Genomic DNA, 27,105 nt, shown 5'->3' with positions numbered 1-27,105 from the left:
GTGTTATCTAGTGGAACGGTAACAAATCAAATAGACATCCTTATGTTTTTAAAAGAAGAATAAGAAGAAGAAGAAGAAGAAAAGAGCAAGAATGGCAAATTCCTCTCTCAAACATTTCCACAAATGCATTTACTAGAGTAAAAGACGCTCTCTTCGACAATCCATCCAACGTTTTTATAACTATCTAAAAGCTTAAAATACCTTAGGAAAGTTCTTCAAAAGTTCTAAACCTATTATATGACGACTATTTAGTTATAAACCTTTCAATTGTACTAAATTTTTGGTAGAAAATAATTATACCGAATTTGGACTTAATTGTACGAATTTAGTTGTAAATCTTTTAACAACTTGAACTTTTCAATTATGCCAATTTAATTTTAAATCTTCAGATGATTTACTGATATAAATTTAAATGTTTTGACAATTTGCTAGTTTAGTCATTTAGGCTAATTTATGAAAATTGTTGCCGTGGTTATCTAGTTGATGCCGATCATCCTTAGTGACATGATCAGTGTTGATGTTGACAATTTTTGCAAATATTTTTAACTATTTTTTTGAAAATTTTCCCTCTTATTCTTTTTTCTTTTCATTTTCTTCCTTTCCTTTTTCTTTTTTCTTTTTTTTCCTTATTTCCCTCGACTGGTCACCGGTGACTGGCAGAGGGAAATAAAGAAAAAAAGAGAACGTAAAGGAACAAAAAGGAAACGGTGAATAGTAAAGCAGAAAAATGAGATTACTCATTAACACATTAATTGAACGTTTAAGAAACGCTGTTTACCACATGATAAAACAAAATAAGAAGATGAATTGAAAAATGAATATTAACATCTTGTGTCAGGGAATTCATCAAACAACTTATCTACTCTTAGCAGCTTCTAAGTCATGAAACAATTCCTAATCAGAGATTTTCATTTCAGGAACCTTGTAGGAAAGAAACCTTCCTCCTAGCCTGAAAATCAAAACATTCCTTCTGCATTTTCTTTCTTTTTTATTCAGAAGAACCACCCCAGTACTTTTAAAATGTGCCAAAGCTATTCCTTCCCTTAGATTTTTATTATTGCTGGTCAATTCTTCATCATTGGGGCTCGCCTCGATGGCAGTTGGAGCTTCTTCGAGCTTGGGATCATGGCCGCTAGTCGAGCTCAGACGTGGCGGCTGGAGCTTCTTCGCTGTGGTGGGGATGCCAGACTTTGTGGGTTTTAGTTCATCTTCGATGGGTTTAATACACAAATAATCCATTAACTTTAATATAATATGTAATATGACTTCTAAATTTTTAATTTATTTAATGTAATCCATGAACTTTACCTCAATATATGATGTGGTCCATGAATTTTTAAATTGTTCAATGTGGTTTTTGAACTTTTGATACATGTTCAATTTAGTTTCTAAATTATATGAAAATATTTAATGTTCTCCCTAGAGTTGAATTTATGGAAGGATAATATTGAATATTTTCATACAGTTTATGGACTAAATTGAATATGTACAAAAAGATTTATGGACTATATTGAACAAATTAAAAGTTTATATATTACATTACACATTAAGCTAATGTTCATAGTCTACATTGAACAAATTAATTGTGTCAAAATTCATGGAAAATTTTATATTCATGTATCACATTGCACATTAAGCTAATGTATCACATTGCACATTAAGTAATATTTTATATAAAGTCTTCGATTTTTATGAAATAAATCTCACTTGCCTAATGTGGTGCTAAGCTTCATGTTCCTTCACTAGCGACGGCTTCAATGCCGTGAGATTGGGAGAGTTAGTAAAATCCTAATCCCATACCGAATGAGAGATTGGTTGTGAGCTTAAGTAGATAAAGCATCACCATCGAGTAAGGATGTTTCTTGCACTTCAAGAAAAATAGAAGTACTTGCGGGTTTACACGAGATCAATATTTATATAGCAAGAAAGTTCATCACGCATCACGAGTGACGCACGCACTTGAGTTGATTCATTCAAGTCTTCAAAAGGATTACCCAAAAAATGTAGATTTGAGGTGGGCTTCTAGCCATTATAAATCACAATAATCTTCTTCCAATACACGTGCTAGAAAAATAAAAAAATTATTCAGGACTCAACCGATTTCAAATCCAAAATGTCTAGGACTCTACTTATCTCCATATTTCCCCCCATTATTTATCCTTCCAAATTTTGTTTAATCCAACTATAGTGTACAAATTGAGAGAATCAGAATTTTCCCTCCTCTTCATACTTACAAAAACTTGAAATTTTTCGAAGCTTTCCACCTTGATTTTATTTTCCCTCATTTTCCCTTACTTTTCAAGCATAACTGGTCTGCGATATGTAGGTTGAACAATAAGAACTTAAGAAAAATCTCCACATATTAGCAAGTGACCACGTGTCCAAAACATGATATCAACTTTGACAGTTTCGGAAAGATTTGAATTTAAGATTTCTTACACTTATATCATGTAAATTTTTCTAATTGTTCTAAAAGTTATAATTGTTAAATTGAACTCATGGTGAATGGCGTGAACGAGTAATATATTAACATACCTGTCGATGATGATTATCGTGCTAATGTTAACATATAGATTTGTCTATTGCAAGTGTTGCTGTTATAGCTTGTCATCACGAAAAGCCGTAGGTTTCGGTCGTGCTGTGCCACCTCATACGATTAAGCATGCGCGGATGAGTCAGGTTACTGCCGTGATGCACTCACCTCATTTAAGATTAGATAATTTGATAGTAACATTGTGACTGGGCTCCGAACGAGACATCCCACCTTACCTGATGTCTGATATCTTCTTGCGTCGGCAGCTCCACTTGATTTGGTCGTTCAAGGATCGAGCAAGCTCGAAGAAACTGCGAAGCCAGACACCCACAAGTTTTCTGTGGAGATTCCGTGCATAACCAATAGTAAATTGGCAATAATACTTTTCTCCGACAGTACTTTGCGATATAGAAGACCTGAAAGATGACAATTCAAGACATGTCTCCGTCGTCATTTGGACCTTATGCTTATGGCATTTCACGTCCTTGGAAATATTCGCGTATTTGATTAAATGCAACCTATGTATTGGCTTAAGAGGGGAACAATGGGGCCATGAAAGCGATTTCCCGAATGAGAAAGATTGTCATTGGCCGTACATGGAGACACAAATAGTCACACGTGAATAGTTGATCGTTTCTTCCTGATTGTGGTCCGGCTCTCTTTCTTTATGATCGAAGGAATTGCAAAGTTGTTCAATTATGATACATTTGACAACCATTCTATTTTCTGAAATAATTTTTATTTAAAAATAATTCTTTTTTATTTTATTCCATGGATGAGCTTCTTCTAACTATTTGAAGGCATCTAATAATTGTTCAAAATTTATATTTTCGAGATAGATTTGTCAAAATCTCAAATTCTTTTGTAAATTAGAATTTCTTTTAATTTTTTACTATTTTATATTTTTTCTTTTTTTTCTTTTTTTTTTCCATTCCTCTTCTTCTTCTCTAACCGATGGCCAGAGTGGTTGGGGATTCGTTGGGCAAGGTTCGCCGAGGCTATGTTAGCCTCGCCCTAGCCTGGTGAGGCTAAGTCTTGCGATGACTAGCAGTGAAGCATGGTGAGGCTCCGCCTTGCTGGTGGTTGGGCGAGCTCACCTAGCCATCGGCAAGGCTTAGCCCCGTTTGGTAACCATCCAAACAGGCCAAATTCCCGATTCTTTGTTCGGAATCGGTTTAGAAATCGCGTTTGGTAAAATTTTTGTTTTCGGGAACAAATTTGTTCCCAATGCATTGGGAATAGAATCAAAATAAAAAAAAGTTAATTCTTGTTCGGAACGAATTTGAGAATCAAAATCAATAAATTTTCTTCTTCCCTTCGGCCATCTCGCGACCGCCGTCCACCACCGCCCGCCATCGTCCACCACCGCCATCCGCCGCCGCCGGGCGGCTCCGGCGAGCTCGCCGGAGGCAAGCCCGGCCACCGACGAGGCTCGCCCGGCCCCACCGGTGGCTGGCGGGCAGCCTCGCCCAACCCCCGACGAGGTCGGCCGGCCACCGGCGGGGCTAGGCGAGCCTCGCCCGGCCGCCGGCGAGGCTCGGGCCGACGAGGGTCGGCCTCGCCAGGGCCGGCGACGCTCCGGTGAGGTCGCCGGCCATCGTTTTAGGCCGCGCCCCGACGGCAGACCGCCGAAGAAGAAGAAGAAGAAGATGAGAAAAAGAAAAGAAAAAGGAAGAAAAAGAAAAAGAAAAGAAAAAAAGGAAAATGAAAAGGAAAAGGAAAAGAAAAAATTAAAAAATTAAAAAAAAGAAAAGAAAACAAAGGAAAAAAGTAAAAAAATTATTTAAAAATTAAAAGAAATTGATTTGGAACAGTGTAACGAACACTCTGCCAAACGCATTACTATTCCGAATCGAAATTTTGGACAATTACCAAACGCTTAAAATGCTTAGAATCGGTTCCCAGAATAAAAAGAATCGGTTACGATCGGAATCGCCTCCCTAACAGAATCGTTACCAAACGCGCCCTTAACCTCGCCCAGTCGACACAAGGTTGGCTAGGGGGGCAAGGCCGAGCCTGGCTGAGCCTCATCCTAGCCTAGCGAGGCTTTAGAGAGCCTCATCGGACTTGGCCCTAACTTGGGGAGGCTACAATGAGATCACTGGACCTCGCCTAACCGGTTGTTGGCCATCGTCGTGGCCAGTGACTAGGAATGAGGAAGAAGAACAAAAAAGAAAAGAAAAAAAAAAAAAAATTGGCTTGATTATGAAATTATTCCCAAGAACAAAAAAGTAATTATTATTTTGTTTTTTACTTCTTGATTTTGTTCTAAAACTATTCCCGGGAACGAAAATGTTATCAAATGGATTCTTATTATTTTTTGCTCCTTAGAGCAAACATACCCTTAGTGATTGTGAGTGACTCTCCAAGTACTGGAAAGTATGATTGTTTATCATTCTAAAGACAATGCCCTGCTAGCTGCTACTAAAAGTGAGAAGCAGCAGATCAGACCATGAAGTAATGGAACTAATGCAGAAATTTATATGTTTATTTAAGAAACTTGTGCAAAAAGACATCTTCTCCTCTGAGATTTTTCATCTGTCGCGAGATAGGGTTGATACTAAGTTGATGAAGCTCTTGTAAGAGATCGATGACCTGCAGCGTATCTTGTGTTAACACCGAACTTGTTGCATAATGTCTTCAATCATTAGCGTCATGTTGAGATATGAAGAACCTCCTTCTTCCATGGCCATCTTCGCTCTGTGTCCAACATTGCCTGCTCGGTTTCTTCTCTCCCGCGCTTCGTCATCTCCTTCGTCCATGAGCTGGTTCACCGCTTGCTTCACTTCTTCCCTCTTCATTAACACCCCGAATTTCTCTTCCTCCCCCCACTTCACGGCTACTTTGGACCCCAACCTCACACCGATTTTCAGCACCTGAACAACAAACTTCTCGTTATAGAACTGCTCGGCAAACAACGGCCATGTTATCATCGGCAAACCAGCGCATATCCCTTCGAGTGTTGAGTTCCAACCACAGTGTGTCAAGAAGCCTCCGACTGCAGGGTGTGACAGGATCAGCACCTGAGGCGCCCAGCCTCGGATCAACAAGCCTCTACCTTTGATTCTCTCCTCGAATCCACTTTCTGATATCCAATTCTCCAACTGAGATTCGTTTCCTCCTCGTACGACCCAAATGAAAGGTCGGCCACACGCCTCCAAGCCTAACCCAAGCTCCATCAGTTGTGGAGCCGTGAGTTGGCTCAAGCTTCCGAGGCATGCATAGATGACAGAACGTGGTCCCCGTAAGTCAAGCCACTTCAAGCAAGCGTCATCATCGACCGAGGACTTGTTGCCTCTTTCGGCCTTGTCCAGGTTGTCCTCATTGCACAGCGACACAGGACCGATACACCAAACTTTACCCCTCACACGTCTGTATTCACTTATATATGACAGCTCCAATTCTTCAAAAGTATTGATGACCACACCGTATGCACCTAGTTCTTTTGCTCTTATCTCATCCCGCACATCTTTAATGTCCGACGGACCAATATTCACAGCTCCGGGAAGCTGAGCTCTCGTAAGCTCGATTCTATCCGGTAAGCCAGGCACAACAAAAGGCTCTGACTCAGAAACCGTATCAAACACCTTGGACTCAACTATGTTGTGTGTGCACAACAGTGAAAAACAACTAGTGCCATCAAATACGAGCCTCGGAATCCTGAACTCACGAGCAGTCTGGTCCGCCCACATCACATTCTTATCTGAAATTATGCAGCTCGGGTGAGGTTGTAGCCGATGGAGCAATCGCTCAACTGGTTGCCTCAACATACTAATGCCGAGAAGCAGATTCTTGAACATGCCCCGGGAGGGGAGGGAGTCCATGCTTTCACAACCTTCAGGCAGGCCAGCCTCTGCCGAGGGAAAGGGGACCTGCAGGAGCTCGATCCGCAGTCCGGACCTGGCGGCGCGGTCGATCACGGACACAAAACGGGCTGCATTGATGGGAGTGGTGACAACGGTGATGACAAGGCCACGGCGGGCCAGCAACCGGGCCATGTCCATCATGGGGATCATGTGGCCGTGGGCTAAATGGGGAAGCAGAACAAAGTGAAGCTCTTGGTATTGGGAAGCCATTGTTGCTCCGATTTAGGTCGAAGAGAAGTCTGCTACCTCCAGTCCCTTCAAATCCTTCCGAACTCCATCAAAGGGCCAAGCATATGCCCAAGTGACGCTAGCCTTGGAAGCAGACTATTCCCATGAACCTCCGATAAGAGAATGGATATTCTCACACGATATAACTGCCCTAAGACAGTAAAGTTTCCGAAATTTGGGACAAAAGAAATGCCTACTTCAATGGAATCGATCGCGAGGATGGAGTAGAATTCGCTCAAGGGTCACAAACTTAAGCTAGCAAAACAATGCAAAGTAACCGATGATAGATTGCTCCCGATCTCAGGATGATAAATCGAGCAACTGCTAAATTTTCATTGCGACAAAGAGAGAGAAGGCAGGAGGATACTTACCTCTTTCCTTTTTTGGTGGTTTACGAGAGTAATCAGAACAAATCTGGTTCTGTTTCTGCTGATCAGGCTCTGCAAGTCGGATGAGTTCTCACCTGATTTCTCAGTCCCGAGCTGAGAACGGAGACGATGAATGCGGAAACAGGATTATTCCGCCAGAGATTCTGCGTCCACCAAACAAAGTGATAATATGGGCTGGACATGTGCCTTGGGCCTCCTTGTTCTCCTTCATGAATCACAAGTGTTTGGGCTTGCCGCACAAGAGCACTTTATTCACAGATTTAAAGATAATTAAGCCTATGTTTGTTTTACGAAAAATGTGACATTTTTTTAAAAACATTTTTTGAGAACTCATTTTTTAGAAAAATGACAGTCTCTTCTTGAGAGCCAAAAATGAAATGGAAAATATTTTCTATTGTTCAGTAATGAAAATAAAATTTGATTTTTCAAAATAGACATATATTATTTGGACTCCAATGACTTGCTCATGGATAGCCAAGGAACCTGGCATGGGCACCAAGGTCTCAAGCTTGAATCCTCAACTCTTAGAAACGAGCACGGGCCTTGGGTACATCAAAACCGAGCTTGAGAACTCAATGCCCATGCCCAAATAGCTTCCAGCACCTCGGCCTAGGTCTATAAAGGCTGGGCCCAAGTCCCCATTGCCTGAGCCTAGGTCCATCAAAGCTAAGCCTTGAACAATGGAGCTTAGGACCGAGAGCTTGGCTAGTGCTTGAGCCAAGGTCAATCAAGGTTGGCTGAAGACTTTGGTACCTATGCCTGCACTCCTAGGAGCCGATCCCCTACGCTTGGACTTAGGTCCATCAAGGTCAAGCTCGAGACCTTGCTATCATGCCTAAGTCCATTGAGGTTGTCCCCTAGTCCCTAGTGCCTAGGTGCAAGTCCATTGAGGTCGGGCCTCAATCCTAGCCCACACTAGGGTACATCGAGGTCAAGTTTGGAACAATGCCTATTATTAGGTTTGTGGCACCTAGGCGTAGGTTCATTGAGAGTAATCCTAGGACACCGATGCTATTGCTCAAGTTCTTAGTGCTAGCACCTAGGTCCCCGATGCCCGAGTCCTTCATGTTTGGGCACAAGCCAACCTCTGTATCCATTAAGGTTGGGTTCGTGCTTGGGACCCTATGCTCAGGATAAGGTTCGTAGTGCTCGGGAACCTAGTGCTAGTGCCCTTGTTCCCCTATTCCTATACGTACATCTATTGAGGCCGGGTGTGAGTCCTCGTCACCTAAGCCCAAATCCTCAATGACTAGGTCTAGGCAAAGGAGTGGGATCTTAAGTCATCCTTTGTGGAACTAGGCTCGAGCATTGTGGACTTGGGCTCGAGGCCTAGCATTTAGGGCATGAGCACTGGCACCAAGGTCTTAGGCCTAGACCTGACATATTCAAGCATGGGTGTTGGTGACCTATGCTAGCCTTGATGGACTTGGGCATGATCACTAGGTCCCAAGCACAACCTCAATGGACCCGGATCTGTATGCTGGGGACTTGGTCTCACACACTTAAGGTCTAGGCTGAACCTCAATGGCCCAAGCATAGGTAGCAGGGATCTCGAGCACAGGCCTTGCCTCAGTGGACTTGGGCCCATGTGTTGAGGACTAGGGCACAACCTTGATAGACTTGGGCTCAAGTACTAAGGATTGTGGCATTGGTGTAGGGGTTGTAGGCATGGGCTTGAAGGACTTAGGCCTAGGTGTCAAGGTCTTGAACTTTTGATATGCATTTAGTTAAGTGCTTGGATTATATAAAAATGTTCAATGTTGTTCTTCCTCTAATTCAAGTTCGGGACTACATTCAACATTTTCCATATGGTTTAAGGACTAAGTTGAATTTGTATTGATAGTTCATACACCATATTGAACAAACTAAAAGTCTAGAAATCATATTGTACATTTGGCTAAAGTTGAATGATACATTGCACATTGGGCCAAAATTTATATATTGTTGTTGTCATTATCCTTCCAAAAGTAATAGGGTAGTCATGTATATTAAGATCACCTACTATATTGTTAAATGAAGTGAGTTTTGTTTGCCATGTTATACAATTTATTACATTGTTTAGAATATATTTAAAGCAAACTTAGTATATCTAGCATTACTAAGAATGTTGGTTAAACTAAGATTTATCAACAGGCTAGGTGTATGACTCAAATATGGTAGATTGTAAGTGGGCATCTAAATAGAGTAAATCAGAGTCGAAAGCAGTGACATTAAGGCCTGTCGCTAGTATGATATTAACCGCTCTAGTTACAGCTCAAGAAACCTTGCACAACTTTAGACCTCGTTATGTTGGAAGTCTCGCTAAAATAATCTACTAGCAATAACCTATATTTAGACAATGTGGGATCTGAGACATGTCTAAAAGTTTACATGCACACTACACAGTATAGCATCATTTTGCATTTGAACTCAATTTAGTCCTAGGATGGACCCCCTAACTGTTCCTTGTCCTCTAATGCATATACAAATATATCACCATTTGCCACATCAGGATTGGATTATGAATATCACTTATAAGTCCTCTTTTTCTGTTGCGCCGAATCCTCCGGCATCAAGTGCATAGGCATCCAGCTACGGAAGCAGAATTGTAAACTGGGGGGATGAGATGAAAGGAGTTTCCTAGAATTTCCTCAAGTAAAGAAAGGCATATTTATCGAAATGTATTGCCGATAAACTTTTCCATCGTGTGCACGTCCTTTAAAATGCAACATTTGGGCGAGGAATGATGCACAGATCTGAATAAAATTCGATCTCTTGACTTAAAAAGAAAGAAAGAAAAAAAAAAAAAGATACGTCTTCTTTTAATCATGCCATGCTTAACTGGTCTAAACTCTAGGTAGTAATGGGAATGAACTTGCAATTTCATTCCATGGTACACTTGTAAATAGTCCCATGGATCTGGTGATTTTTAACTTTCCTTGAAGAAGGGGAATAAATAAATCAAAGACCAAAGAAAATTAAGAGGACTAAAAGAGACATTTCGTTGAAGTAGATCAAGTCTTTCGATACGTCCCACTTAACATACATATATTATGGGGTGGGGATCAGTTGTTCTAAATAATTTTTTTTTAAGGGAAAATGTCATAAATAGTTCATGAACTTTCATCTAATTTTCAATTTTATCCATGAGCTTTTGATTTGCTCAATTTGGTCCCTAAACTACCACTTAATGTGCAATCTTGTCCCTAGGCTTTTAATTTGTTCAATTTGGTCCATGAATTATCAATAAATGTCCGATCTAGTCCCTGACTATTTGAAAATTAACCAATTCTGTCCTTCCATTAGTTAAAGTTAACGAAATTGGCTTCCATAGCTTTTAGTCTCTTTAATATAAAATAAAAAAGGACATGTGGAATATCCACATGGAAATTACCTTTAAAACAAGTCAAATTGTGGCCACCGTCCAAAAAAAAGATACATAACCACTTCTTCTCTCTGCTTTTGTGATCAATGCTCTCATTTGTTTTCCTTTTTAAAGATATATATATAGACTCATAATTCTAGTAATCCAACTTAGTTCCACGTTATCAATTAATGCTCCATGTCATCATTTAACGGTTTGAACAAACGGAAGGACTAGATGGAACACTTGTTAATAGTTCAGGGATCAAATTGAGCAAATCAAAAGCTCAGGAGCGAAATTGGTCAATTTTCAAATAGTCAGGGACTAGATCGGACATTTATCGATAATTCATGGACTAAATTGAACAAATTAAAAGTCTAGGGATGAGATTGCACATTAAGTGGAAGTTTAGGGACTATTTGTGACATTTTCCCTTTTTTTAAAGATTTTTTTGCGTATTCACTGTGCAGACAAATTGATGCCACATATAACACTAATCCTAATTTTTTTCGGCATCTAAAATTCAAGTGTACTGTCTAATGTGTATCTAGGCATATGCGAAAAATTAAAACAAGTTTCACACTTTTTAAGTCATTTTGAAATCTTAGTAGGCTAATAATAGGGGGAGAATGGCCCCTATTAATGGTGTAGTGATGGGTCATATATGTTTTGCGTTGATATTGACTCGTGTAACATGCCAATTTAAACTGATTGTGCAGTCTATTTCAGGTCTAGCGGGCTCGATACAATTATCAATCATGTTTGCGATGTCGATAAAAAGACATTTAGCCCCGATCCAAACCTGCTAATATCATGTCATGTCAGAAATTGTCAATCTCTATGAAAGCACCCAATAAATTTTTTAAACAAGGTTTGATTAGTTGATTGACTTTGTGATATGCGGACTAAAAACTTTTATTCAATCAAATTGAGCAACCTTTTGTTTTCTTTTCAAGTCTATTTTAGCCTGAGGTCGGACTCAAGATACTTGAAAATTCTGGTGATAGTAAACTGTGATAGTACATTTTGGTGATACTTATACAAGTGAGATAAACAAAAAGGGACACAATTAATAAAAGAAACGACTTGATTGCAATCATCTTGTGCCAGTAAAAATAAATTTTGGTGATACTTATACAAGTGAGATAAACAAAAAGGGCCACACTTAATAAAAGAAACGACTTGATTGCAATCATCTCGTGCCAGTAAAAAAGGAATGCCTATTGGTCAATATTATAGAGGAAAGATGGAGTTTTTGTCATTACAACCAGTCAAATATAATCTCTCAACCAGTAAAGAAAATTCGTAAACATGGTTACAAGAATCACAGTTTATATAGACCGAATGAAAATGTAAATGAATTTATGAAAAATTCATAACGCTATATAAAACAAACATAGAAAAGCAACAGACTGCACACACCATAAAAACGATTGGGAAAACTGATTAAATGAGATCAATCAAGACTCTAACAACCACATTGCAATTTCAAACTGACTACAAAATAACTCAATTTGTTTTTACTACGAATCCTTCACTTGTTGCCTCAATTTGTTGCTTACTTGCTTGACATCTTCCACAAATGCTTTGATTTCAAGGTAGGAAGAACCTCCTCCTCCAGTAGCCCTTTTGGCCATCTCTGCAAGCCTCGTTGCTCTCTTCCTCATCTCTTCACCTTCTCTGCCTCCGCTCATGACCTCCTCGACACTCTTCCTCACATCCTCTCTCTTCACCAACACTGCAGCCTTCCCTTCCTCACCCCACTTTATGGCCGCACGAACCCCTACGCTCACCCCAGTCCCCAACACCTTGACTATAAACCTCTCGTTGTAAAATTGCTCTGCAAACAACGGCCAAGCGACCATCGGCACGCCTGCGCAAACCCCTTCCAACGTCGAGTTCCACCCACAGTGTGTCAAGAACCCTCCGACTGAAGGATGGGAAAGAATTAGCATCTGTGGGGCCCAACCCCATATCAAAAGTCCCCTATCTCGGACTCTTCCCTCAAGTTCCGAGACCCATACCTGCAAATCATCATTACTTGTGGTGATCTCTGATTTCCTGATGACCCAAATGAATGGCCTCCCTGTTGCTTCTAGGCCTGACCCAAGTTCAATCAGTTGTGGAGCTGTGGGGCAACTGAGGGAGCCTAGGCATGCGTAGATCACTGAGCCTGGTGGCCAAGAGTCAAGCCATCTCAAGCATTGGCCTTCATTGATTGAAGACCTGTTGCCTCTGTGAGCCTTGTCTGAATCTCCCTCATTGCAAAGAGACACTGGCCCAACACACCAAACCTTGTCACCCTTTGTCTTCCTATATTCTTGGACATAGGCCTTTTCCAAATCCTCAAAGGAGTTAATCACCCACCCATAGGAAGCCTTCTCTGCTTCTACTATTTCTTTCCTCAAATCGACCAAGTCCAAGGAGCCATGGTTGAATGAGCTAGGCAACTGTGCTCGGTTTAGCTCTATTCGGTCTGGCAAACCAGGCACCACAAAAGTCTCAAGATCGGATTGCTGTTCGTACACCTTCGAGATCATTATGTTGTGAGAGCAAACAAAACTGAAGCAGCTCATCCCATCAAAAAGTATCCTAGGAATCCGAAACTTACTCGCGATTTGGACTGTCCAGGGGAGATGCTTGTCAGAGATTATACAAGTCGGAGGAGGCTGAATATCCTTGAGGATTTTCTCAAGGGGCTTTTGCAACATCCTAGCTGCATCGAAGAAGTGGCGTGACATGTTGCGCGATGGGAGGTCTTCCAAGTTCTCACAGCCATTGGGCAAGCCCGCCTCAACGCATGGGAATCGGATTGAGAGAAGTTGGATCTTTAGGCCAAATTTGACGTTATGAGCAGTAATAAGTGGGTCCAATCTAAGGCTATTGACGGGCGTGGTGACTATGGTGACCGCCACTCCATGCTGCGACAGAAGCTTGCCCATGTCTACCATGGGAATTTGGTGACCAGAGGCCATTAGTGGGATCAAAACGAAATGAAGAGAGCTTGGAGTTTGTGAAGACATTGTGATTGAGGGACCATGTAGAGCTGATGGTGAATGAATCTAGTACTTATATCAAGACCGAGTTGTCCAATAATGTCCCTGAGCAGAGCTTGGAGTTTGTGAAGACATTGTGATTGAGCGACTATGTAGAGCTGTTGGTGAATGAATCTAGTACTTATATCAAGACCGAGTTGTCCAATAATGTCCCTGAGCAGAGCTTGGAGTTTGTGAAGACATTGTGATAGAGCGACTATGTAGAGCTGTTGGTGAATGAATCTAGTACTTATATCAAGACCGAGTTGTCCAATAATGTCCCTGACCCTCAATAACTTGCTAGGATAATATCTTGTGGAGATCTGTGATAGGATTGAAAATGACAAATAGTTTGGAGATCTGTGATTGACTGATGGTTAGGTGTATTAATGACAGAGTTTTTCTTTACGACTAATAGTTCGGGGGAAAATGACAGTTTATCTTAATGCCTGTCCGATGGGATCTTTTCTTAGTGATGGTTGGTTACTCGGGAAGATTCTTTTGTTGGTGTATTAGAAAACATGTAGCTTGTGCTTTTGAAGTTTTTTAATTTTATTTTAAAAAAATTCTGGCAGCAAAGAAATGTGAATTAAGGTAAGTCAAACCAAGCACGGCGGGGCACCGGTGACGCTTTGAGAACAGAGCCGGGTACTTCACGTTTGTGTGTTACATGTTCTTGAACGTGACATTTGGGAATCTCTTATTAACAAGTGGTCGTATAAAAGGGTCTATTACACTTCATCACTTGCTTTTCTGATGGAAATTGAGTCATTCCTAATACACGGGACGCATAAAAGAGGGCGAAAAGATTTCACATAAAATAATTTCTTTTAAAATGTAACCGTACAGTCCATTCATTTGAGTAATTTTACATAAAATAATTTCTTTGATATTGTTCCCAAATAAAAGGAACTCAGTTAAAAAAAAAAAAAAATCAAAGAAAGGAAAATTCCAAATAAAAGCCTAAAGTACCCTTATAGAAAAGCAATAACGTGCACACGCCATAACAATGATCGAGAAAACAGATTAAATGAGATCAATGAAGATTCTAACAACCACAATGCAATTTCAAACTAACTATAAGATAATTCAATTTGTTATTCCTTACAAATCCTTCTCTTCTTGCCTCAATTTGTTGCTTATTTGCTTGACATCTTCCACAAATACATTGATTTCAAGGTAGGAAGAGCCTCTTGCTCCAATAGCCCTTTTGGCCTTCTCTGCAGGCCTCATTGCTCTCTTCCTCATCTCTTCTCCTTCTTTGCCTCCACTCATTGCCTCCTCCGCACTCTTCCTCACATCCTCTCTCTTCACCAACACTTTAGAAGTCCCCTATCTTGGACTCTTCCCTCAAGTTCAACGACCCATTTCTAGAGATGTCAAAATGAGTCTTAAACTCATATATGACCCATTTAAATCATAAATTAGTCATATATAAATCACTTACTTTTTGAACATACTAGTCATATATGGGTTTAAAAATTTAAAGTTTAAGATAAATGATCTTAAATGGGTTGGACTTAGAACCCATTTCCAACTCAAGTGTCACAGTCTCTCTCTTCCCTCTTTAATTTTATAAAAATATTTTTTATAAAAATCGAAGTTATAATTATTTTTATATTTATTTTTCTTTTTTTCTTTCCTTTTCTTTTCTTCTTCCTCCTTCCTTAGCTCGTGGTTGGCATAGTGACAACTAATGACCAACCAAGTGAGGCTCAAGCCTCGCCGATCTGGCGAGCTTTGAGCTTGTCAGCGTCGAGCAAACCCGGCTAGCTCAAGGCTCACTTGTGGCCGACCATTGTCGTGGTCGGCGGTTGGCCAAAGAAGAAGAAGAAAAAGAAAAAAAAAATTAAAATTTATATTTAAAAGAAATTAAAAAATAAGTAAAATTCAATTTTTAAAAATATATAATAATGAAAAATTTTGATTTAAAAAAATAAAATTAATAAAATTGTCCATTAAATTTGTATTGCATAAAGGTATTTTAGCTATAATGTTTTTTGAAAATATTATAAGATATAAGCTTTCTTATAATTAGTTAAATGAGTCGGGTATGAATCGGATATAGGTAAAAAAATTTACATTACGATAAACATAAACGGGTTAAACAGATTGATTTGAGTTGAACCATTTATGACCCAATGCAAATCCAACCCGACCCACCTGTTTGATAGGTCCACCCATTTCTGGAACTCATCATTACTTGTGGTGATCTCCGATTTCCCAATGACCTAAATGAATGGCCATCCCATTACTTCAAGGCTTGACCCAAGTTAAATCAGTTATGGAGCTGTGAGGCAACTGAGGGAACCTAGGCATGCATAGATCACGGTAGGGGTGTGCAACAGGACCAAGTATACCCAGGAATCGAACCAGCGCACCCAAAAAACAGGGTCGGGAACCGATTCTTGTTGAAACCGGTTCCCAAAATTCGGAACCGGTTTAAACCGGTCTGGGAACTGGGTCTGATTGATTACCCACCCAGGAACTGGTTCCTGGACCGGTTTTAGAACCGGTTTGGGAACCAGTTTAGTAAGTATAGGTCCAAAACCTTATTTTTTTCCCCTTATTTCTATTCTTACTCCCTCAATCACATGGCGTTTTTCCTCTTGGCTCTCTCAAACATGCACGACACTCCTCCTTTGTTATTCCTTTTCCTCGCTTCCCTCCCTCATTGGCTCCCCCTCGCACCATCTGATGGACGGACGGTGTTCGTCGCCGCCAAATTCTTGTGTACCACATGGATTGACTCACCTAATTTCTCTTTTGTAGGAGGAGTCATGCTTACATAAATTAGTAGTTTCATGTAGTAGTTGTGAGAATAAGACTAATAATAGACCCATGTTTGTTGCTAATTCTTTGCCTTATGATTTTATTTATTATAATCAGCCCTGTGGATCCTCAATTTTTCATTTAGTCAAAAAGTTCATGTATTTATTTATTACAAGTGCTTAATATTTTGATACAAATTAGGAGGATTACGTTATTTTCTCGCGTATTAATATACAACTTGAAGTCGTATAGGATATTGGGAAATTGCAAAATAGGTTCTAGTGGAAATAAGGTTGACCCTGGAACTGGACTGGAAAAACATGATGGGTCGGGTATATGGTCCAATACAAATAGGTCGGGTACATGATTCAAAAAAGAGGAACCGGTTATAACAAAGTCGGATACAGGGTCGAGGTCTAGACCCTACCCACCCTGAACCTGATCACCCCTAGATCACGAAGTTTGGTGGCCAAGAGTCGAGCCATTTCGTTCATTGGCCTTCATTGATTGAAGACTTGCTGCCTCTGTGAGCCTTGTTTGAATCTCCCTCATTGCAAAGAGACACTAGCCCAACACCAAATCTTGGACTGAATGTGGATGATTCATGTTTGTGTGAATATTACACTGACCACCTTATTGAATTGTGCTATATGGTGAACATAGGAGGAGATTGTTGGATATATTATTAATATAGTCCAAAATAATATGTTTACATACAAGCCCAATAGGTTATTTGGGTCCATATGGGCCGGAGCCCAATAACATGGATATAAAAACTCTAGGTTTTTCCTACGCTGGAGGTAACACTGTTGAGTGTTCCAAACTTGACGTCTCTTGGTGTAATACTTCAAGTAACCGCTTCTTCTCTCTCAAACCTATTACCTCCAACAATCTTTAAGTATTATGTTCGTGTGTCGGATTTGAGCGAGTAAAAAGTCTTCTTGAAGATTTCATCAAGACAAACTCGCAGCTGTAATTTACTTTCGATTTCGACGGTGGTATTGGCCGAGATCTGAGTTTGAAGATTCGGGTAACCGAAATCTTTGATTCAAAAACCCAAAAAATTATAGCCAATTTTAGAGGGTGAAACCATTTGGGCTTTTATCTACTCATCAATACAAATGTTTTGAGTGGTCACCCACGTCAATCGGAGGTCGGACGGAGAAGTTATGGCACCCAGAAGTTTTCATCTGAATTTCTAGCAAATTTTGGGGACGAAATTTCAGCGAATTTCGGCTGTGGAAATTTCCGGCGAGTTTCAGCGACAAGGGCATTCTATCTTAAGGTTTTTGGGCACTCCAGATCTATTTTTGGGGTTTGTTTTGGCAAATTCCATCACTACATAGTGGTTTGATCAAGGTTAGGGGAGTTATTTGACTTTGTTGCTCTGAGGACTTCAAGGTGCACTCTTTTTAGCACTTTGCTTTGATTAAAATGGCAAAGCGTAGTTCCTATGATATTATAAAGTTGCAATCTTTTGATGTTACTGAATTTCATGGTTGGAAATTACATGTTCAATTTGGTATGAAAGAACGTGACATATTCTATACTGTATTGAGTGATTTTGCATCTACCACCGAAGATGTTGATGAATATCAATTGAACAACGATAACGATTTTTGTAGAGATTACTTGTTGAACTCTCTAAATCTTAATCTGACTATGACTTAAAATGAGTATAAGATGGCAAAAGAGATATTATCACTTGAACACTTAGTTTGGGACAAGGACCCCTGGAGTGCCAAAAGTTGGCGCAAGACACTTAAGTCTTAAAGTTACGAAAGGTACACTTAAGTCCAAAATCGGAGCAAATGGATCACTTGAGTGCCAATCCGGCCAAAATCCGGCCAAAATGCCGACGTGGCATTTTTCCGGCGGAAACCAAAAACGACGCTGTTTTGCATGCCGACATGGCCAAATAATGCAAAAACGCGTCGTTTTGGACTCATGGGATAAAAAAATAATAAATAAATAAATTAAATTAAATTTAAAATTAGATTTAGTTAAAATATTAAAAAATGATAATTTTAAAATTAGATTTAGTCAGAATATTTATAAAATAATAATTTTAAAATTAAATTTAGTTAAAATACTTAAAAATTAAAAATTTTAAAAATAATTCAAAAATAATTAATTTAAAATTATATTTAGTTAAAATATTGAAAAAATAATAATTTTAAAATTAAATTTAGTTAAAATATTAAAAAATAATAATTTTAAAATTAAAAATTAAAAAAATTAAAAAAAAAAATTAAAATTAGATTTAGTTAAAAATTTTAAAAAATAATTTAAAATTTAATTTAGTTAAAATATTAAAAATTAAAAATTTTAAAATAAATTTTTTTAAAATAAAATATAATAATTTTAAATTAGATTTAGTACAAATATTAAAAAATAATAATTTTAAATTAAATTTAGCAAAATATTAAAAAATTATAACTTAAAAATTAAAAATTTAAAAAAAAAATTAATAAAATTAATAAAATTAATAAAATTAATAAAAAGGGGGGCCGGTGGTTGAGGGAGTCTTAGCCATCGCCCCCTTTTTTTTAAATTTTTTTAATTTTAAAATTATTATTTTTTAATATTTTAGCTAAATTTAATTTTAAAATTATTTTTAAAAAATATTTTAACTAAAAATAATTTTAAAATTATTTTTTTATTTTTATAAATTTTATTTTTTTAAAATTTTATTTTATAAAAATTTTAACTAATTTTAATTTTAATTTTTTTTAATTTTTAACTAAATCTCATTTGAAAATTATTTTTTTAATTATTTAAATTTTTTAATTTTAAAATTATTATTTTTTAATATTTTAACTAAATTTAATTTTAAAATTATTATTTTTCAATATTTTAACTAAATGTAATTTTAAATTAATTATTATTTGAATTATTTTTATATTTTTTTAATTTTAAAATTATTATTTTTAATATTTTAACTAAATTTAATTTTAAATTTATTATTTTTTAAATATTTTAACTAAATCTAATTTTAAAATTTTTATTTTTTAATATTTTAACTAAATCTAATTTTAAATTTAATTTATTTAATTTATTTATTATTTTTTTACTACGTCGGCCAAAACGACGCCGTTTTTACATTATTTGCCACGTCGGCGTGCAAAACGGCGTCGTTTTGGGTTCATTTCGCCGAAATTCGTCGGAAAAATGCCACGTCGGCCTTTTTTGGCTGGATTTTGGCGGAGTGGCACTTAAGTGATCCGTTTTTTTTTCGAATGTGGCACTTAAGTGTACCTTTCGTAACTTTTTGCACTTAAGTGTCCCTGTGTCAACTTTTGGCACTTGAAGCGTTCTTATTCCCAAGAGGGGCTATCTAAAACTCTCATAGCGGAGAAATTCTTTGACTTTAAATTTACTATGAATTCAAGCATTACCTCTCAGTTAGTTGAATTTAAGAATATGAGGAACAAGCTGAAATATGATAATTCTGATATGTCCGATAGTCTCTTTGTCGGTCTTGTGTTGAGCAAACTACCAACTAAATGGAGTTCTTTCAAGACTGAAATGCATAAACCGAAGGTATGGATGGGACTAGATGAATTAAAGATGTATATTCACATTGATGATCAAAATATTACTAGGAAGAGTTTGGAACAAGTGGATAACAAAAGTCAGTTGCCAACTTAGTTTCACACTCCAATAAATCTTAGAAAAAGTCCAAGTTACTAAAAGGTGAATCCTCTTTACAGTTAGAAGCCAAAAAGACTATATTCAAAAAGAAGAAGAATGGCAAGTGCCATAACTGTGGAAAGTGGGTCACTGGGCAGCAGAGTGTAAGTTTCCAAGGAAGCCAAATAATGACACACCACATAATGAGGCCAATATGCTAATTAGAGGATCTGAGCCTCAAGCATTTATTGGAATGATGAAGAATGGAAAGGCTAGCGTCTCTTCTGAGTGATGGTTGGACAGTGGCGCTACTTGTCATGCTACAAATGACAAGAACTTACTCAATGAGGTCACAGAAGTGAAAGACACCGTGGAAAATTGCAACGGTGGTGAGGCAAAGGTGACTCGTGCTGGAACTGCAAATTTGGTGCTTTCTTCAGGTAAATTACTAACTCTGAAACATATTAGAGTAGTACCTTTACTTAAGAAGAATTTGATATCTATAAGTTTACTTGATAAAGCTGGTATGTCTTTTTTTAACTATGAATGGTAGAGTAATTTTATCTGTTAACTCATATTATTTTGGTTGTGCATTCATGGTTAATGGTATGTATGGGTTGAGTTTAAATGTTGATAGCATAAACTATATGAATTCTACTTTGATTGATCTAAAGTTGCTACACAATAGACTTGGACATGTGAATTACATGAAAATACAACATCTAGCTAAAACTCACAACATTCCATTAGATACTTCTATTCGATTTGATAAGTGTGAAGTGTGTGCATAGACTAAAATTACTAGAAAACCCTTTAAGTTAGTTTCTAAAAGCACACAACTTCTTGAATTAATACATTCTGACATTTGTGACCTTAGAAATTACATTACTAAAGGTGGTCAGAAGTATCAATAACATTCATAGACAATTTTTCTAGATATTGTCATGTCTATTTGTTGAAATCGAAAGATGAGGCTTTTGAAAAATTTAAGATTTTCGAGTCTAGAGTAGAAAATCAACTCAACTTGAAAATTAAGAGGTTTATGAGTGATAGAGGAGGAGAATATACTATGTCGAGGTTCAAGGAATTTTGTGCTTTAGAAGGTATAATACTTGAAATCGCTGCTCCTTATTCACCCCCAATCAAATGGTGTTGCAGAGCGTAAGAATATAACGTTAACTGAAATGTTAAACTCTATGTTACTTATAGTTGGCATGCCTTCCTCCTACTGGGGAAAAGCAGTTCTAACTACTAATCACATCTTGAACATGTTCTGCACTCTAAGTTGTCTCTGACATCTTACGAGATATGGCATAAGCACTCTTGTAGATATGATACTCTTAAAACTTGGGGCTGTATTGCTTATGTAAGTATACCATATCCTAAGAAACCTAAGGTGGGATCTAGAACCATTACTTATGTATATCTAGGTAGTGCAGAAGATAGCGATGCAAATATGTTTTTAGATTTATTTATTAACACAGTGATAGAATCTAGAGATGCAGTGTTATTCGAAAACAAGTTTCTCAGAGATCAAGGCTTGAATGTTTCTAAATCTACAAAATCTCCTGTAGAATTTAAAGCAGGCCCTTCTAACACTAATCCCACACAGTTGGCTATTGAACCAATTCTAGTTAGAGTATCTACAGGAGAGAGAATTCCCAAAAGTTTTGGTAAGGATTTTGTTGCTTACCAGCTTGAGGATGATCCATTCTCCTATTAGGAAACAATGAGATCTAGGAAATCTTTACTATGGGTAGAAGCCATAGATGATGAAATGAGCTCTCTGCTCCAGAATAATAATTGGCAGCTAGTAAATTTGCCAAAAGGGGCTAAAGCTATAGGCTGTAAATGGGTGTTGAAGAAGAAACTTAATAGTGATGGATCAATAGCCAGATACAAAGCACGTTTAGTAGCTAAAGGCTATAAACAATAGAATGGAATAAACTATTTTGATGTCTATTCACTTGTGTGTCATCTATCAACTATAAGAATTCTTTTTGCTTTGACATCTATTAAACACTTTGTAGTACATCAAATGGATGTAAAAACAGTTTTCTTAAATGATGATTTAAATGAGAAAATTTACATGGAACAACCGAAAGGATATGTTATGAAAGGTCTTGAGGACAAAGTTTGTAAATTGAATAAATCCCTATATGGTCTTAAACAAACACCTAAGATGTGGCATCTTAAATTTGACAAAGCGGTAAAGAGTTATGGCTTTCAGTCTAGTTATTCAGATAAATGCCTTTACTATCGTTCTATGTCAAATAAGATAGTCATCATTTGCTTGTATGTTGATGACATGTTAATTCTTGGTTCTGATCATTTTGTAGTGAGTGACGTGAAAGCTACTTTAACTAAAGAATTTGACATGAAAGATCTTGGTATTGTTAATACTATTCTTGGTATGAAATTAAGCTTTAAACGGCAAGTCATCTCTCTAAGCCAGACTCATTATATTGAGCAGCTACTTTCTACTTGGGGATAGGATAAGTGTAAACCGAGTGAGACACCATGTGATTATAATATCAGACTGAGTCCTAATGAAGGGACCAGCGTGGATCAGTTAAATTACTCGAAACTGCTTGGTAGTCTCATGTATGCTATAAGTTGCACTAGACCCGACATAGCCTTTACAATTGGCATGCTGAGTCATTTTACTAGTAATTCTAGTAAAGAGCATTGGGATGTCCTCGATAGGCTAATGAGATACCTTAAATGTACTAAAGATTATGCTCTCTATTATTTTGGTTATCCTCCAACTGTAGATGGATATTATGATGCCTCATGGTGCTCAAATATTGGAAATAGTAAGTCCACTAGTGGATATGTATTCACTATGGGTAGAGCTACTATTACTTGTAAATTCAAACGACTAACTTGTATTGCATTGTCGTCTATGGAATCAGAACCTTTTGCTTTAGTCTCAGCCGGTGAAGAGGCAGAGTGGATAAATAATCTAATTATGGATATTCCTTTGACTTAGCTAAAGATTAATTTTTTAAGCCTATTCTATGATAATCAAGCAGCTATCCAAGTCGTCAAGAATGCTCTCTTTAATTCAAAGAGAAGACATGTGAGACTGAGACATGCGAGACTGAGATATGCGTTGTTGAATTATCTGAGAGAACAAGGGGTTATCACCTTGATCGATGTGAGATCGAAGGATAACATAGCCGATACTCTCACCAAAGGTTGCCTAAAGATCGATTATTCAAAACAGTGGGGGAACTGGAGTTAAAGACTATATAGACAAGTCTTAACTACCATTTACTTACCTTCTAATTGTGTGTTTTGAATTATCAAATATTTCTTTATTGGCTATAATGATAAGAACATTTCATATGTTTCATTGATGTTCACAGCCGCTGACTAATTTGAAAATGGTGAAGTATCTCATTCCAAACTTGATGAAGATGACTTTAACCTAATTCAAATGTTCTATTGGGGAAAATTGTGTCATTCCAAACTTGATGATACAATTCAACTAGATTGGACTATCCTTTTTGGTTAAATGATCTCATTCCAAACTTGATGCTAGATTATATGACTTTAAGGAATCAATAATTGTGACATTCCACATTGAAACATAGAAATAATTGCTTGCATAAGAAGCCTATTGGTCTTGTTCTTAATTGAAACTTGATATTACATGACTAGGTTATTGTAGGTGACTTGACTATTGGTTATGTTCTTTGAAACTATTGGTTATGTTCTTTGAAACTAGACAATAGTTATTCTCCTACAAATAAACTTAAGTTGATGGCTCTTTGTAAATCACGTTGTTTAGGTCTTGTTCATAATATATGAAACTTGATTGATGCTTATGAACATGATATTATGATGCTTTATGACATCAATATATGTTCTTCTTTGCCTGATAGAATGTTGCTAAGTTTTTATTCAAATGATTAAATTCATGATAATATGAAATTCATATTTGACATTCTACAGGGGATGGCAAAGATGGAGGAGAGCTCAATGAGTGGGATCTTGACCAAGATGACCTACTTGATGAATGAATATATATCATTTAAAGCGTGTAGGGACTTGACAATTTACCTACTATTGCCTATTTTGATGAAGTCCATTTTCTTGAGGCTTGCATTTTGCTATTTCTATTTTGTGGGCATTATTATGCTTGTTTTTTTATATTTGTAAGGCCTTGGACTATTTTGACTGGCCTACTTATACTTGACCATTATGCATATATTGGTTCTAACTTGAGTCTGAGATTTATTTTGGGACTTGCATTTTGTTAATCTCATAACAGATTCATGATAAGAATGATGAGTAAATGATGATTTAATTTAATATTTTACTGCTGAAATACTCTTTGACCGATCCGAGTTGATTATCTTGGACTGAATGTGGATGATTCATGTTTGTGTGAATATTACACTGACTACCTTATTGGATTGTGATGTATGGTGAATATAGGAGGAGATTGTTGGATGTATTATTAATATAGTCCAAAATAATATTTTCACATACAAGCCCAATAGGTGAAAGCATGGTTATTTGGGTCTATATGGGCGGAGCCCAATAACATGCATATAAAAACTCTAGGTTTTCCTTATGCTGGAAGTAACATTGTTGAGTGTTCCAAACTTGACGTCTCTTGGTGTAATACTTCAAGCAACCATTTTTTCTCTTTCAAACCTATTACCTCCAATAGAATATCCCGGAGGATTTTCTCAAGGGGCTGTTGCCACATCCTAGCTGCGCGACAAGTTACGCGAGGGGATGACTTCCAAGTTCTCGCACCTCGGCGCATGGGAATTGGATTGAGAGAAGTTGGATCTTCAGACCGGATTGGACGCTGTGGGAAGTAACAATTGGGTCCAATTTAAGGGCATCGATGGGATGGTGACTATGGTGACTGTCACCCCATGCTGTGACAGAAGCTTGTCCATGTCTACCATGGGAATTTGATGACCAAAGGCCATTAGTGGAATCAAAACGAAATGAAGGTAGCTTGGAGTTTGTGAAGGCATTGTGATTCAGGGACCGTGCAGAGAAGATAGTGAATGAATCTAGTATTTATATCAAGACAGTTCTGTCCACTAACGTCTCAGAACCTCAGTAACTTACTAGAATAATATCTCGTTGGAGATCCGTGAGATGGTCAATTTCGAGTTCCGTGACGAGGTGATCAGGATCATCTATTAATGTTCACACCCAGTCGAGGGAAAATGACTGAGTGTATCTTCATGCCTGTCATTTGGGATCTTTTCTTAGTGATGAATGATAATTTACCTGGGAAGATTCTTTTGTTGGTGAATTAGAAAACATATAGTTTTGTTTTAATCATATTTTTAATTTAATTTAAATAAAAATTGTATTGAAAATCAAATTTGAACTTGCGATGTTATAGCCATGTTTTGGCCACATAGAAGAGAGTAAAAAAAAAAAAAACGCAACATTATCCGTTAGTCAAATTGGATAGAATTAATGAAATGATTTGATTGCACCAATCTGATAAGTTTAAAACTTGATTGCATTTTTTTTTTTTGCAAGTTTTAAAATTCAATTAGATGTTGCGAGTAAACATATCTTCTTCTTTTTTGACATCTAAAATTCAAGTGTACGTAGTGTGTATCTACACATGTGGAAACTAAAACAAGTTTAACATTTTTTTAAGTCATTTTGAAATCTTAGTAGTCTAATAATAGGGAGAGAATAGTTATTTTAATGGTGTATTAACAGATTATATACGTGTCATGTTGATATTGACCCATGTAATGCCAATTTAAATTGGTTGTGTAGTCTATTTTATGTCCTGCGGATTCGGCATGAACTCAACACAATTACCAATCGCATTTGCAATGTTGACGTAAACTCGATACAAAAACAATTAGCCCTAATCCAAACCCGCTAATTTCATGTGCGGGCACCCATTAGATTTTCCAAATAGAAGAGGGTCTGATAAGTCATTTGATTTTGTGATATTCAGACTACAACCTTTTCTCCAATCAAATTGAGCGACCATTTGTTTTCTTTTCAAGTCTAGTTTTAGCCCGAGGTCGAGCTCAAAATGCTTGAAGATTATGGTGATACTAGACTGTTGTTTAATACAGTTTTGCAATCATTTGATGTGCAATGTGACAAGAGAAGTGTTGTGCTAGATGGAGTTTTGGTCATTACAACTAGCAAAATACAATCTCTCAATCAGTAAAGATAACTCATAAACATAGTTACAAATATTATAGTTTGTATACACGAAATGAAAATGTACGTGAATTTATGACGAATTCATAAACACTATATAAAACAAACATAGAAAAGTAACAAGGTGTAAGGGCCGTAGCAATAATCGGGAATAGATTAAATGAGATTAATCAAGATTCTCACAACCGCAATGCAATTTCAAATTAATACCAAAATAACTCAATTTATTATTCCTACAAATCCTTCACTTCTTGCTTTAATTTGTTGCTTATTTGCTTGACATCTTCCACAAATAATTTGATTTCGAGATAGGAAGAACCTTCTCCTCAAGAACCTTCTCCTCCAATAGCCCTTTTGGCCTTTTCTGCAAGCCCAATGCTCTCTTCCTCATCTCTTCACCTTCTCTGCTCCTGCTCATCACCTCCTCCACACTCTTCCTCACATCCTCTCTCTTCACCAACCCTTCAGCCTTCCCTTCCCCACCCCACCTTATGGCCGCACGAGCCCCTACGCTCACCCCAATCCCCAACACCATCACTATAAACCTCTCATTGTAAAATTGCTCCGCAAACAATGGCCAAACAACCATCCACATGCCGGCCGGCACAAACCCCTTCCAGCATCGAGTTCCACTCACAGTGTCAAGAATGCTCCAACCGAAGGATGGGAGAGAATTCGCATCTGTGGGGCCCAACCCCATATCAAAAGTCCCCTATCTTGGATTCTTCCCTCAAGTTCCAAGACCCACATGTGGAACTCATCATTACTTGTGGTGATCTATGATTTCCTAATGACCCAAATGAATGGCCTCCCCATTGCTTCTAGGCCTGACCCAAGTTCAATCAGTTGTGGAGCTGTGAGGTAATTTAGGGTGCCAAGGCATGTGTAGATCACTGAGCTGGGTGACCAAGAGTCAAGCCATTTCAAGCATCGGCCTTCATTGATTGTAGACTTGTTGCCTCTGTGAGCCTTGTCTGAATCTCCCGTATTGCATAGTGACACTGGCCCAACACACCAAACCTTGTTTCCCTTTGTCTTCCTGTATTCCTGGACATAGGCCTTTCCAAATCCTCAAAGGTGTTGACTACCCAACCACAGGATGCCTTCTCTGCTTCTACTATTTCTTCCC

At 37.7% G+C, this 27,105-nt stretch overlaps 3 protein-coding genes across 3 annotated transcripts; all 3 read right to left on the bottom strand.

Annotated features, from left to right (window-relative positions):
* Positions 1-4,828: 4,828 nt before the first annotated feature.
* Positions 4,829-7,160, bottom strand: LOC104438950 (UDP-glycosyltransferase 73C6). Its single transcript, XM_010052094.3, has 2 exons — positions 6,999-7,160; positions 4,829-6,882 (listed from the first exon to the last, which is right to left on the bottom strand). The coding sequence occupies exon 2, from the start codon at positions 6,607-6,609 to the stop codon at positions 5,146-5,148; it is 1,464 nt and encodes a 487-aa protein (XP_010050396.2). The 5' UTR covers positions 6,610-6,882; positions 6,999-7,160; the 3' UTR covers positions 4,829-5,145.
* A 4,362-nt stretch (positions 7,161-11,522) lies between these two features.
* Positions 11,523-13,577, bottom strand: LOC104456153 (UDP-glycosyltransferase 73E1). The gene has a single exon (XM_010070894.3). The coding sequence runs from the start codon at positions 13,380-13,382 to the stop codon at positions 11,883-11,885; it is 1,500 nt and encodes a 499-aa protein (XP_010069196.3). The 5' UTR covers positions 13,383-13,577; the 3' UTR covers positions 11,523-11,882.
* Positions 13,578-26,244: 12,667 nt separating this feature from the next.
* On the bottom strand, positions 26,245-26,676 carry LOC108955369 (anthocyanidin 3-O-glucosyltransferase 4-like). The gene has a single exon (XM_018863064.2). The coding sequence runs from the start codon at positions 26,674-26,676 to the stop codon at positions 26,245-26,247; it is 432 nt and encodes a 143-aa protein (XP_018718609.2).
* Between the last annotated feature and the right edge of the window lie 429 nt (positions 26,677-27,105).

Source organism: Eucalyptus grandis, chromosome 1 (genome assembly GCF_016545825.1).
Source record: "Eucalyptus grandis isolate ANBG69807.140 chromosome 1, ASM1654582v1, whole genome shotgun sequence".
Taxonomy (NCBI): domain Eukaryota; kingdom Viridiplantae; phylum Streptophyta; class Magnoliopsida; order Myrtales; family Myrtaceae; genus Eucalyptus; species Eucalyptus grandis.
The sequence above is the reverse complement of the archived record's forward strand: the minus strand, read 5'-3'. Positions and strand labels throughout refer to the sequence as shown.